This window comes from Tubulanus polymorphus, chromosome 3 (assembly GCF_964204645.1).
Source record: "Tubulanus polymorphus chromosome 3, tnTubPoly1.2, whole genome shotgun sequence".
In the NCBI taxonomy this organism is placed as follows: domain Eukaryota; kingdom Metazoa; phylum Nemertea; class Palaeonemertea; order Tubulaniformes; family Tubulanidae; genus Tubulanus; species Tubulanus polymorphus.
The window spans coordinates 1754260-1768082 of record NC_134027.1 but is presented as its reverse complement, the minus strand read 5'-3'; the positions used below and the strand labels follow the sequence as shown (position 1 = coordinate 1768082).

The 13823-nt window shown below is 35.1% G+C and overlaps 3 protein-coding genes and 1 non-coding gene across 20 annotated transcripts in view; 2 read left to right on the top strand and 2 right to left on the bottom strand.

Moving 5' to 3' along the window:
- LOC141901258 (protein MTSS 1-like) overlaps window positions 1–10038 on the bottom strand; it is a 33827-nt gene extending 23789 nt beyond the window's left edge. For 14 of the 15 annotated variants that reach the window (XM_074788385.1, XM_074788393.1, XM_074788391.1 and 11 more), the window contains exons 1-3: window positions 9654–10038; window positions 9465–9526; window positions 9296–9369 (exon numbers count right to left, since the gene is read on the bottom strand). In XM_074788385.1, coding sequence (XP_074644486.1) covers window positions 9296–9369; window positions 9465–9526; window positions 9654–9734 — 217 coding nt within the window. In that variant the 5' untranslated portion in view covers window positions 9735–10038. The remainder of the gene's footprint in view (window positions 1–9295; window positions 9370–9464; window positions 9527–9653) is intronic. The other variant, XM_074788398.1, reaches the window with a different exon arrangement.
- A 90-nt stretch (window positions 10039–10128) lies between these two features.
- Trnai-aau (transfer RNA isoleucine (anticodon AAU)) lies at window positions 10129–10202 on the top strand. Its single transcript has one exon. It is a non-coding gene; the product is annotated as a tRNA-Ile (tRNA).
- A 240-nt stretch (window positions 10203–10442) lies between these two features.
- LOC141902598 (COX assembly mitochondrial protein 2 homolog) lies at window positions 10443–11799 on the bottom strand. Of its 2 annotated transcripts, none has more exons than XM_074790404.1 (4): window positions 11685–11799; window positions 11067–11147; window positions 10689–10760; window positions 10443–10605 (listed from the first exon to the last, which is right to left on the bottom strand). In XM_074790404.1, exons 2-4 carry the CDS (start codon window positions 11145–11147, stop codon window positions 10513–10515), a joined length of 246 nt encoding a protein of 81 aa, XP_074646505.1. In that variant the 5' UTR covers window positions 11685–11799; the 3' UTR covers window positions 10443–10512. The 2 variants fall into 2 exon arrangements, with proteins under 2 accessions (XP_074646505.1, XP_074646506.1); XM_074790405.1 differs by having other exon boundaries at window positions 11630–11774.
- Window positions 11800–11945: 146 nt separating this feature from the next.
- On the top strand, window positions 11946–13767 carry LOC141902371 (mitochondrial S-adenosylmethionine carrier protein-like). 2 transcript variants are annotated; one of them, XM_074790061.1, is made up of 9 exons: window positions 11946–12086; window positions 12208–12364; window positions 12449–12558; window positions 12764–12865; window positions 12940–13032; window positions 13113–13182; window positions 13258–13322; window positions 13397–13470; window positions 13549–13767. In XM_074790061.1, the coding sequence occupies exons 1-9, from the start codon at window positions 12039–12041 to the stop codon at window positions 13664–13666; spliced, it is 837 nt and encodes a 278-aa protein (XP_074646162.1). In that variant the 5' UTR covers window positions 11946–12038; the 3' UTR covers window positions 13667–13767. The 2 variants fall into 2 exon arrangements, with proteins under 2 accessions (XP_074646162.1, XP_074646163.1); XM_074790062.1 differs by having other exon boundaries at window positions 13405–13470; window positions 13549–13685.
- The last annotated feature ends 56 nt before the right edge of the window (window positions 13768–13823 follow it).

Here is a 13823-nt window from a genome sequence, read left to right as displayed (position 1 = left end):
TCTATTTAACAGTTCTCACAGATGTAAATCAGTGAAAGTCATTTATTCGTTATGACAAGACGGTTTTGTTCATCGCGCAACACACATTTATCTCTTATTCTTACTGTAAGAAATAAAATGATGACGAAGTAAAGGGTTTTAAGGCAGGCGTAGGAGTGACTAGCGACAGGCGTAGGAGTGACTAGTGACGGGGGTAGGAATGACTAGTGACGGGCGTAGGAGTGACTAGTGACGCAATCCGTTACAACCTGTAGACAATGATGTAATGGTGTGCGACTAGTCTAGTAAACCACTCACTCAAACAAAATCAAAGTGAGTCATTTCCGGAACCAGTCGCAATTAAAAACATTTGGCCCGGATGAAACAAGCATGGGCCCATTTGACACCTGTGTGAACAAACGTTACGATGTGGGCCTAATTTAGCGTGGGCCAAAACTGCTCGTGTGATCGTGACTTCTGTCAGTAATAAGAGCAGCGTGTCTGGCAGTGACGGTCACCGGTAGACGGGTCCTCGCCACTCAATCATCGCTGGAGGTTGCGATATATCACCGGCAGTCTTAGGACCGACCTACATCTGACTTAACACATGCGAAACATGTATTTCATACTAGAAATAAGTTTTCATCAACATCGGAGATTCATATATCGTGATTATTACTGTTTGGTTACTAAAAACCCAAGTGCCAATATACAAAGACACGCGTTCAACTTGACATGTATCTGTAACAGCACAATATTCACCATTAGCTGCAAAACTAAGATCACTTCATCGACAATAATAATTTGCTGTCAGAATTTCTAAAGTGTTTCGACGATGAATGAAGACGAGAGTGTTTTCAGAAATTCACTAGATTCCATCGCAATCCAAACAATATCAATATTTTCTTACCAGAAAAAGTCGACGACTTAGAAAAATATAAGAAACTGTGTTAACAGGAAACGATGTGAATGCGTATTAGTTTGCCCTGGAAGTTTTTGATGCATCCTGATTCTACCGACTTCACTCGCGTAATAGCCGTTATTTTCAAGAGGCCCGGACAAAAATTTGATTTGATTTGAACACTTTATTTTTCAAATATAATTTACAGCATAGTGTACAAAGCATAATACAAAATACAGTAAATTAGACCTGGAGGGGCCTGTAGAAACTAAGGAATAGTTTGTATAAAACAGGTCCCTCAAAAGAGAAAAGAAAAAAAGAGAAATGCAATAAAGAAAATAATATGCTCACAGTCAACCCTTAACACTTTCATACATAAACACCTAAACGAACTTAAAATGTCGCAACGATGACATCACGAACATCGGAACTGATCCATTTAGTGTCCCATTTGAGTATTGCAATAATATCATGTGAATTTTGTCATTTCAGCTTAAATAGTGATCATAAAATACCGGGAACATCGATATAAACAGGGATTGGTTCAGTCAGTAACTGATATTCCATCGATTATGACAGACACGTGGAAAATAACAAGTCTAGACCAAAATCGATAGGTTTGAACGGAGCATCAATAACTGCGTAGGCCCACTTGTAAAAATATCTCATACATAATATCATCTGAATCCTGTCGAATATACATAGTATTTATAGTCAGGAACAAATGTATCATTTTCTTGAACGCTGGCTTAAACACTTGACCATAATACAGAATCTGAAGCCTAATGTGGTTGAATGACATTCTATTTGAGAGTTTTTAAGATCAAGAGCCACTGAGTGGAAACTCTTTATATACCACACACAGGGCGAACTCAGATCTTTGTCAAGTGAACATCTTAACACTGAACGAATATTTTGATGGTTTTGCACCGGAAGGTATTTTGGCGAGAAAAAATAATGATTTTTCAAATTCATCCAATCACAAGCGATATATACCACAACTGTAGCGTTTATGAGGAGAAAATATACAGAAATCTTTCAAGTACAAAATTCACAGACATTTCAGTAAAACGTAGTCGCACTATTGATAGCGCAAGTTCAAAAGAATTTTCTGAAAAATTTAAACAGCATTCAAAAGACGAAATAAAACGAAACGTCAAAGACTCAATGAAAGGGGAACTGATTTAAGATTTATAACTTACACGAAAACCGGGTCATTCTTTCATACGATCAAATAATAGATATACTATCTCTCTCTCTGGTTGGTTTACACATATCTGAGAACAGCTGATTAACAGTTTTTAAACGGATGCCCGATATTTGATATATATACGTGTGTTAACTCATACAAATATGATTCATTTATTTATGAATGAAACAGGTGGGTATTATATCAGTATAAAGAGAGGTAGCAATCCTTCTATCTACACACCTTCTCTGTATTCATAATCATTTACTGATTAAAACTACATGAACGAGGTACAGGCTTATATCCTGCATCTCTCTTATATCTGTTTCCTGTGTACATTTCCCTGTGAAACTCTGGTTTTCGCGATGTCTCGTTAAAAGTGTCAAGTGTACTTATCGCAGTGTTGGTCACCAGTGGACATTAAACGTCATACAGCTATATGAGTCGAGTAGACAGACAACAACCATAGAAAACCTTATATATCTATCAACTAAATGTCTGCATACATTCAATACGCTATGTATTTTGCGACGTGAGAAACATTTTCATTTTGAAAGATTTGAAAAGGCTGATTAAAAGCCGATGAGACGAGATTTGAAAAATGACGCGCAAGAATCAATCCACTAAAAACTACTGGCGGCTATACAAAACAAGCACAGGAAATACTGAAAGGGCTGAACTTAGAAAGGCCTCTTAAGACTGTTTGACCAGAACCTGACCCCGGCATTTTTCAATCGCTATTTCTAATGAACAAGTGAAGCTTGAAAGTGTTTCTACAAGTTTGACTAAAAGTGCAACGTTAGAGGAAAGGGAAACATTGCAATAGATTGAAGTTAATATCCAGCTAAACCTAAAACTTATGTGAACTTTCCCGAAAAACAGAATGTAATTTTTCGAGTATTTCTACGCTGTGAAATTGGAAAACAATGTTTCCGGCCCACATAAATATCGACCAGAAGATATTCATAGAAACCGTGGAGGAATCGTCGCAATGTACACAAACATTTCCACTCTTTCTTCTTCTCAAACAGATCAATGCAAACACCAATCCCGATATCATTTCACAGCTAAAAAACACAGCGATGATCGATAACTTCTTCATACTGGAACGCACCGTAACATCACGTTTCAACTCAAAACATCTTTAGCTTTATCTATACGATAATCTTAGTTTTTAGTGTCGCTATAATCAGGACTCCATCTCGACGTCTCTTTCTCGAGGATACTAAATCCATTGTTGAGATACTAAAAACTATCCCGACAGGATACAAGAAATTTCTGATTTCCCCGCATTAGAAGATGTTTGATTCAATTTTTTCTTGCTTTTTTTATTGGGAATTTAAATCGAAGGCAAACCGAGATACTAAACTGACAGGATACTGACAATAAAAGATCTCGTATACCTAGAAGATACACATAAATATTGAGCCTTGATAATCCATCTATTACATTCAACATACGTCAGATTCGTAAAGATTCTGTATCCAGTTTCCTTAGTTCATTTTCAATGAATTCAGAGCCAGATTTTTAACCAACGACTATGGAAATGGTTCCTTCTCTAAAGATCTGATACGCGCAATACTACTACATTTATAGACATGTCTCAATCACAAAACCGCAATAAATCGAATGTCATTAGAAATATCCGTCAGCAGATTTCAAACTTACAGCAGTTACACGTTACAAGACAACAGGTTATTGAGTATAATTATCAAACCATGATGAATTCTATCACTGAATAGTAACTGCTGGTCACCAGATAATTAACGCTACACGAATTAACTATACTAGTATTATAATACAGGCATCGAGTGAAAGTCGGAGAAGTTGAAACCGGCAAACGTCCGACTTCGGTCAGAGTATTTTTCATTTTTTCTTGAACGATAAATCAACAACGCAGCCAACTTGAGAAATATTATATCCTTTACTTAAGACTTTTCCGGATAAAATATTTGTCTGATCTAGGTGAGATTACTAGGAAAATGGACTGGACCTAGAAATCCTTCAGCTGAGTCCTACAACACACTGACCCCATAAGATCATCACTAGCCACAATCCAGGCGACATTTTTTGATGCGATAAAATTTCTGAAATGATCTAAATATTCAACAGATTGACCGAGAATGAAGTGAATTCTTTGTTCTGTGTGATTTGATTAATCATGTTCATCCGATATTATAAATATATACATAAGTCTAATTAGAATGTTTGTAATAGTTTCCTGCAGGTGATCACGAGATATCATCGGACACTGATACCGTGATACTAACTTCATAGATATCATTCTGGAATAAAAAAAGGCTTTAAATCATAATTGATTTTCAAATTTCTATAGCTACTTAATGAGGGACACAAAGGCAGTTTATGAAAACAAATACTACGTCTACCTTACTAAAACCACATTATATAATTCTCGGGACGACATTTTCATAGCTTCAGACAGAACACTGAAAATTTCCTAACTTTTCCAACATTTGATGAAAAATAATTACTAATTTCCGTAACTTTTCCAACATTTTCCGGACTAGCACGAACCCTGTTATTATGAGTTGAGTTGAAGGTTAGGTAAACGTAAGGGGAATTTTTTCCGATCTATGTGTAAACTGACAGTTAAAAATAAACCACTGGACCGCTGTATGGGAGCAATGGGTACTGTTTACTAACACAACATTTCAATCCTTTCTATCTTCCTTATATCATCATTATATAGCAAGATATCTCTATATACAATGCTATTGTCTCTCTCTCTCTCTCCCTCTCTCTCTCCCTCTCCCTCTCCCTCCCTCTATATATATATATATCCTCTATATATATATATATCCTCTATATATATATATATATATATATATATATATATATATATATATATATATATATATATATATATATATATATATATATATATATATATATATATATATATATATATATATATATATATATATATATATATATATATATATATATATATATATATATATATATTATATATATATATATATATATATATATATATATATATATATATATATATATATATATATATATATATATATATATATATATATATATATATATATATATATATAATGATCTAAATGCAATTGTATTTAATATTATATATCTGAAACATATGTCACATACTGTATGTACAGAATTATGATATGATAGAGGATACAGTGCTACGTGATTTCAGAATTCTGATGTAACTTCGCAGCGATAACGTGTTTTAAGCGCGTTTTACGGCAGAAAAAATGACTTTTCTCAAGCGAATGAGGAAATTGTGCAGCAGCAGCAGCAGCGGCGTTCTGCAGGGAGTGTTAAATGTAGCTAATGAAAATCAATCGATGCAGTATTCAGAATAGTGAACTCAATTCACTTTTTAAACCGATGTTCTTTATTCGAACTGCGAGATAGCCGTGTTCATCTAAAAATAATTAACACCAACAAACAGTCACTGTGGGACATTTAACAGGAATTCTCATTTCAACTCAGATACTCTTGTAGTCATAGAATGATAGGGTTTTGTCAGTGGGTAGAGCAGCCACACCTGACCGATCACCACATCTTATGGGCACCACACTGACCAGACAAACTTACAAAAAGTAAGTCACCACAACTCAGTGGTCTAGTGGTTAGCACACTGGCCTGGCATGTCTGAGGTTCTGGGTTCAAATCCCTGAAAGGTCAGGATAAGAGTTATGATTGTGCTATACCATTTTTTAACAAAGACTTGAGTAATTAGTAATTTGCCAGATCATTTAGGAAATACAAACAGAAATATATTTTTCTTCTAAGTTTAGACTCTCATTTGGATCCTCCTTACGTTCTACTTATTCCGATGGATGCCTCGTAAAATAGTGGAAAAGTTGGGGTTTTTTTTGGAATAAACGCCTGAAAGAGTTGTTTCTCTTCTCAGTCAAATCTCCGCAGGATAAACTCGCAGCGATAGAACATCGAAACAAAAGTGAAAAGAACGAGTTTTGTTTGTGTATTATGGATGTTTTCAGGTTACAATAGATCACATTCTAATAGACCGATTATATGAAACAGGATATGGTATCAGTAATTATACAAACGATAGCTGTAGAAATACTAGAGATCATGAATCAATGATCAATCAAATATTCATGATGATCGATCTCATAATTCATTTGAAGCATTGAAGACATTGAATATAAAACATCGCACATAAAATGAGTATTTGAGACCGATGATTGATACAACTTCATAATGAGCGAAAAAAAAATCACAAAAACATACGAACTGTTTTATTTTTTGTGTACGTAATACAAAGCAGAAACAGAACCGCCGCATCAGAACGGATTATAGCAAAAATAACTTCATGTCAGTCAAGACTTGTCTATAACCAGATCATTCATTAATCAAACAAAAAAAACAACAAAGGTGCATTAACCGCGGCAGAGATTTGGGCATCATTCTCCGACCATGTGAGTTGTCTTCCTGGAACCATAACTTAATGAAAAACATACGGAACAGCTGGTTCACAGAGAGCTGAAAATACGAGCTTTCTGTCTGTCTGTGCTAAACCCTATACAAACACAGCGCTATACTGGTTAATACTCTACGAGCATAAACAGAAACATTTCACTTTTCCCCATCATTGTTTCCATAGTTTCTAAGTGAATTTTTATTCTAAATCGATAAATCTCGATCAGTCGATGCATTTTTTCGCCTCGAATTGTTATATTTACCACGACGGCTCATGTCAGTATTCAGAATAAACTCTTTCCTTCCAGGTAAACACACTCCTCACTCGCCAGGGGAAATCGATGCAATTTTAAAAGGTCAAATCAAACGTGATTTATTAGTTACATGAAGTGTAGGTAACAACACCAATCATTAGCTACAAATGTGCAGAGAAACACAGCAGAGACACACAGACTACCTCGACCTTTTACTGTATCATTTCAAATCATGTTACACAACTCTGACAACCTCAGTGAACTGCTATCAGTAACTAATTGAATTATTTTTCAGTAACATTGCATTGATACATGAAAGAAAATCTTCAAATTAATCAGTAATCGCCAGTAAGACCCTCAGTAACATCTTTCATATTTCTGTATGCATCAAACAAATCAAATCAGTATTTCTCGTTCAAAAATAGTAACAAACAATGAATATCATCAAAAACAGTTTGCAGCTCTGCTTTTATTCCAAAGTCAAAAACATTGAAATTAAGGATATATGGAACAGGCCTACGTAATAGACCGGCTTCACGTGGAACTGTTGTGATAAAGTGCTGTAGAAAAATCAAATAATACGAGCACTGAATACAAGACTTCCGTTACTAGAAATACAGTAATACAGGAAGTATGAATACTAAACACCCTCATCAACACTGATTCAATATTCTAACTACCTCTCAGATGATTGAGCAGTTTGAGTTGTTGAAAATATTTTTTATTTTTGTCTTTCTATCGATCCACCATTCTGATCGGTGATAACTCCGCAAGAGGAATTTGAATACCAAACCAGGAACGTCCAGGGGCTAAGCTCGATGATTAGTCATTTACTCAGTTTGACTAGATTACCATCACTCCCAGTTACTGCGGTTCTGACAATTTACACAATTTAGGATGTGACTGCGAATCATGTAATACACCACCTGGGAGTCACTGCTCTCTGAAATATAGCATCTGTCAGCAAAACTCTCAAAGTCTTCAACTGTCTATATTTGAACGTTTGACCAGTGAGAAATATGAAAGGAGAGCATATGAAACAGGACATCGTTCGAAGGTCTCGAGTACCGATCAAACAGTACAAATGTCACAAATGAAACGTAATTATTGGTTTGGCAAACAAATGACTCGTGTTGGTGCTTTGACCTAATGTCAATTACCATAGGAAGCAAAACAGTTTATAGATATGTGAGTTAAATGTGGTAATTATACGTAATATTTCATACCCAGCATTAATTATGACCAGAAAATTGGTTGAATGTTTGACACAAATAGAAAGTCGGAAGTTTTTCATATCTGACGTTAGACTAGACTGTTTAATACCAGAACGCCGATATCTAAACCTACATGTTACCTATCATCAATAATATATCACTAATATTAGCACATATAGAGAAAACTTTCAGGAAAACTTGTTTATAAATAGAATTAATAGAAGATGTTTAAGGACATGTATTAAGAGCATTACGTAGGTATACGCGCCGCGCCGCGCCGCTAGTAAACCACAGATGTCGATACAAAAATTACTCCTATTCATTTATACAAACGTGTGATAGATCAATTTTTTGCTTCATCTGCGCAGTTAATACTGGATATATGAAATAGTAATGTTGAACATGCAACGTAACATGGATTCAGCCAGAAAAATTGAGAAAAACAGAACTTTTTTGTCGTTAACGAGTCACTCATGTATCAATTGAAGACAGCAATAAATTCACCGGTTCAATTTGAAATTACTTGAATTAAACTCATTTTCAATATTTTCGCCAAAGAGTCAGATTTCATTCATTAACAGGATAGGTCAAGGTTACGATGATAATACGGGTTTAATAATTTTGTTGTTGTAAATTTGAATCAAATTAATAGTAGACACTGTTACATCATTTTAATACTGATGGATAATGAAATGATACACAAACTGATAGCGGTGAAATGTCAATGATTAATTGTATCTATGCGACTAATCAAAAGAACACATGATGCAGTTAATTTCATTTAAAAGTTACGTAATAAGATGCACAATCCCCGAGTGTTCAATCATCTATGACTCACTCTGTCATAGATCCTATAAGCAAATTCAATCAAGACCTCAATCAGAAGGTAACGGGATAAAAACAATTGATTGATTGATTGCAGAATAGCCTAGAGTATACTCAAAACAAAATCCCTACTGTTAACAAATTTGAAAGAATGAAAAATATGATACTATACGATGCCGGTTATTAAACATTACTTCATTGCCTCATAAACCGTTAGGGCCTAATTACCGAACTCCTACCCAAATCAACTTGTTTCGCCTGTCAGTAAATATAGACCTACCCCTTGTTTCAAGTATTTCTTCGTTGGATCTTTCAAATTTTTTATTTCATTTGTTGATGAATAAATTTCATTTTAATCGGTTATTAAATTTGCATATCACGGATTAAAATTCAATATTTCAAAAATATTGGCATGTCATATGAAATACACTGCGTACATATTATATTCATGCAAACCAGCACACATTTATCAGACAACTACCTTTGGTATTTGTAGCTAAATCTGCAACACGTTGAAATGCATCTAAAAATCCTCCCACAGCCACAACAGTCGTCCTGAAATAAAGAAACAAGTTTTATCAGTTATTTCAGTCACGGTCAATATTTAGCAGTAGTTACTGCTGAAGACTTCTCGGAGATTGTTCACTCACTTTAGAGCTGTGTGAAGTTTAATTGCTTTGCTGTTAAATTCCTCCCATATCGGATAACTGCTCTGAAAACCAACAGCAGATAAAACTGTCACAACACATATAAAATCTACAGCAAATAAATTGCAGTAGGTAGGTATCGTCATACCATCATCATTTGACATTTTATTCCAATTTCCAATTCAGACTTACTTTCATATCAGATAAGATCTGCTGAAAAAGCATCTCCAAGGCATTACATTCCTTGTCTATTCCACTACTATTAAATTCCATCGTTCGGATTAGTGTTTGTATTACTCCAAAAACTATTAAATCCCAGCGCAATAAAACACAATGCAACAACAACAGGCAATATACACGTTGAATTTGATTGAATTTATGAAATCTTGCTTCTAGTTTTAAATTCCACGTTTTAAAACTCACGTAAAAACCTTCCCTACGAAAATCACCAATCAATCTATTGTTTATCGCGAAATCTGTGAATCGGTAAATCCATTTTAGGCGACGTTCGCAGAGATTAAAGGATAAAGAGTCGTGAACCGAGGACACAACTTCACTCGTATCAACCCAGCGAGCTACCGTCTAACGCGGTCATGTGACCTGAAGCGGAAATAATCGACCAATCAAATTTATTCATATACATGTGAAATTCTCACGCAACCTAACTGGCCGGTTAGCTCAGTCGGTTAGAGCGTCGTGCTAATAACGCGAATGTCGTGGGTTCGACCCCCACACTGGCCAATTACTTTTATAATTTTCGTGACAAGGTTTATTTTCCGGACATCAATCACATCAGCTACTCAAAACTTCATGACGTGGAACCGTCTTTTTTGTCTTTTCCCCAATCCTGCCATGGATGCCAGACTGTAAGACCTATATTGATTTCTGACCCTCTAAACAAAAATAACACTTTAAAGTAAATAATTCACTATTCAACATTTATTCAAGTTTACATTAATAAAAATTGAATACATAATCCTATACACACATATAACTTAGTTTAAATTTCTCAGACCATGCAGCCAAACTTTCATCATCCTACAACTAGCTATCATAAATCATCATCATCTAAATTCACATGTCTCCTTGCTTTCTCCTGCATTTGTCGACTTTTTTCTTTGTTCAGAAGTCGTTTACTTTCTCTCTACATTGAAGAAAAAGTTGACATTTAATAAATTTCATTTAATTCTAGATCTAGATGAGGCTGTGCTGGGTAAGATTATCTACCTCTTTCCTTAAACAACGTCCAACTTCTTTATCCAGTTCATTACAAACTCCGACAAATTTCTTCCATGGATTCTGAAAAAAAAACTATGTATTCATTCATGGCTTCCAACTTTATTAGAGCCTCAATTTGTTTTCCATAGAAAAGCGACTGTCAAATTTAACAGAAGAAAAATTAACCAAATTGAAAATGTCTCACAGCATTTTAGACAAAGTCAATCCTCTATTAATAGAATGTTTCACAGCATTTTAGACAAAGTCAATCCTTTATAAATAGTTTTACTTTATCAAATCTTTGGTTTATTCGTCAGAGCTTCAATTGTTTAATTCAACATATAGCGCGAGATAAGCGCAGAGTTCTACATAGGTTAAAATACTTACATCTTTGTGGCATTGTTTTAAAGCTTGTATGAAAGAATTACATTCTTCTGTATGAAGATGTCCTGATAGATCTGAATGCATCTGAAAAATCAAATTAACCTTTATAGGCAGGAACACAACTCTTTAGCATTTACAGATTAACTAATAGCAAGTAACTTTTGGTTTGCATGCCCAGTATCCTAGAAAATAACCTCCAGCCCACAGGAGCCTGACGCAAATTGTTTTTGACCCCAGTATCCTCTATATAGGTACTATATATAAAAAGATTTTTTATATATAGTACCTAGAGAATACTGGGGTCAAAACCTGTTTGTGTCAGGCCCCTGTGTTCCGGCCGATATGGGAGGAGGCCTTACACTACATGGGGAAACCTGCGCTCTGTCTCAGCTATGAGGGCCAACTACAACAAAACATAAAAAAGAGGGTTGCGTTTTGGCAGCAAGTCGGGATGCAGTTGCAGCAGCACAGGAATCGAAAACGGAAATAGGCCTACTTCTACTATTTTGTCTTACATATAGTACAATTTCAATTTACAACTATTCAACAACAATTCAAAAGCATACCGAAATTGAGAATGTTGAGTTTTACTTTTAGTAATTTACAGATTTTTTTCATTACATTTAGAAAATCCTCGCGTTTGCAATTCTATCAACTCAGCTGTGCATTTCTTATTCAGTTTTCAATAGAATTTATTTCATAACGCCTGAAACCAGTCTACGACCTTGGGATATGCTCGAAAAGATTGTCTAATAACCGCAATAGTTTATTTCCGGGTTAATGTTGAAAGCCGCCGCTTGGTGGCAGTAGTACAGATTTCAATTGGTTTCGAGCGGTATTTAGCACGGCCAAATCTGCGATACATCTCAAGGTCGCCGAGCTAACTAATATTAAAATTCAAATACATGTAGTATTTAGAAGAATGTCATAATTGATTTGCGGAATACTGAAAGATCCTATCTATCTATTAACCTCATGGCAGAAAGTATGGCTGAAAATAAATCATTTATACCAGCGCTTTTAGTAAGTAGGGCAGGCGTAGTCTCCTCCACTCTCACCACAGACTCAACCTCAACCTACCTGAATTTATAAAATAAAATAACCAATCCCCATTCTTTCATGATTATTTATTGCTAATTTGAAGGCTGGAGGTGCAGCAGGTATAGCTGTTGATTTTGTATTGTATCCACTCGACACAATAAAAACAAGACTACAGAGTGAACAAGGATTATGGAAGTCGGGCGGATTGCACGGTCTTTACCGAGGACTGACATCTGTTGCGGTTGGTTCAGCTCCATCTGGTCAGTATATCAGTCTGATCACATGGTTTCATACTCACATTCTATTTCTGTTCTCCTCTATTCCTGCTTTATTCTTTGTTTCAGCCGCGATGTTTTTTATGACTTATGAAATGAGTAAGAACACTTTAACACCTCATGTTCCTCAGCAGTTTCAACCATTTGTTCATATGTTCGCTGCTGGTTTTGGTGAAACGGTAAGAAAAGACTTATTAGGAGTCTTTCAGGGTTAGTGCTATTATGTACCTTAACGCTCAATGTATTGGAAACAATGGCCAGTTTTTACAAGTTCATATTTTATGTGTATAAAATAAATGAATGATCCTCAATATCTAATTGGTATTTAAGAAAAACAAGTTGTTTTTAATTTGATTGAATTTATGGTTTTTTCTGTTGTAAAAGGCTGCATGCATTGTGCGTGTTCCATGTGAAGTTTGTAAACAAAGAGCTCAAGCATCAAAATCATCACCGCTGACGTTTTTTACGAAAGCCTTACAAACTGAGGTAACATATTATTTCATTGTTATATTGGAATTCACCAGTCATTTTGTTCTAACATTGTTGTTATTCTATTTCAGGGAATCAGTGGTTTATATAGAGGTTATTTGAGTACAGTTTTACGTGAAATACCATTTGCATTTTTACAATTTCCTATGTGGGAATTCCTGAAGGTAACATTATTTCTTGTTACATGTTGGTGCGCTTGGAAATCTGTTGATTATATTCCTTTGGATTCGTTGATCTCTTTCAGTCATCTTGGTCGAAGAAACAAGGACATACCGTCGAGCCTTGGCAGTCATCTTTATGCGGAGCTATTGCTGGTTAGTTTTCTTTCAATCTATTCAACATAAACTTTACTGGTTCCGTAAAAAACTGTATTTATCTGTTTCTTTCAGGTGCATTCGCTGCTTCTTCAACAACCCCGCTTGATGTTGCTAAAACGCGTATCATGCTCGCTGAGGTAAAGTAATCGTAACTATTGCTCTTTAGATTTCTGGTGATTTATTTCTCTATCGAAGTTCTTCCTATTTTCAGGCAAATAGTCCATTCGCGGTGAACGGTATTTTATACACATTAAAAGCTGTACAGAAAGAATCAGGATTTAGAGGGTTTGTGTTGTATACATTAGTTAATTCATCTATTACAGATTCCACTAGTCACTTCATATTTTGTATTCTACTTTGTAGGTTATTTTCTGGTTTAGTACCGAGAGTTTGCTGGATTTCATTGGGCGGTGCTATTTTTCTAGGAGCGTATGATAAAGTGTTAGACATTCTATCAAATTACAGGACTGAGTTTAGGTAGCACAGGCACTTACCCCTAGTCAGTATCTGTGTTATAATATATTTGAGATTATAGCTTTGTGTTTATATTATAGTAAATGGTTTTATAGAATAAAAGTTTTCTACTGGAAAATCCTGCTTTTCTGTTTTTTGTTCATTGTAGCTGTGAATTCCCCAAA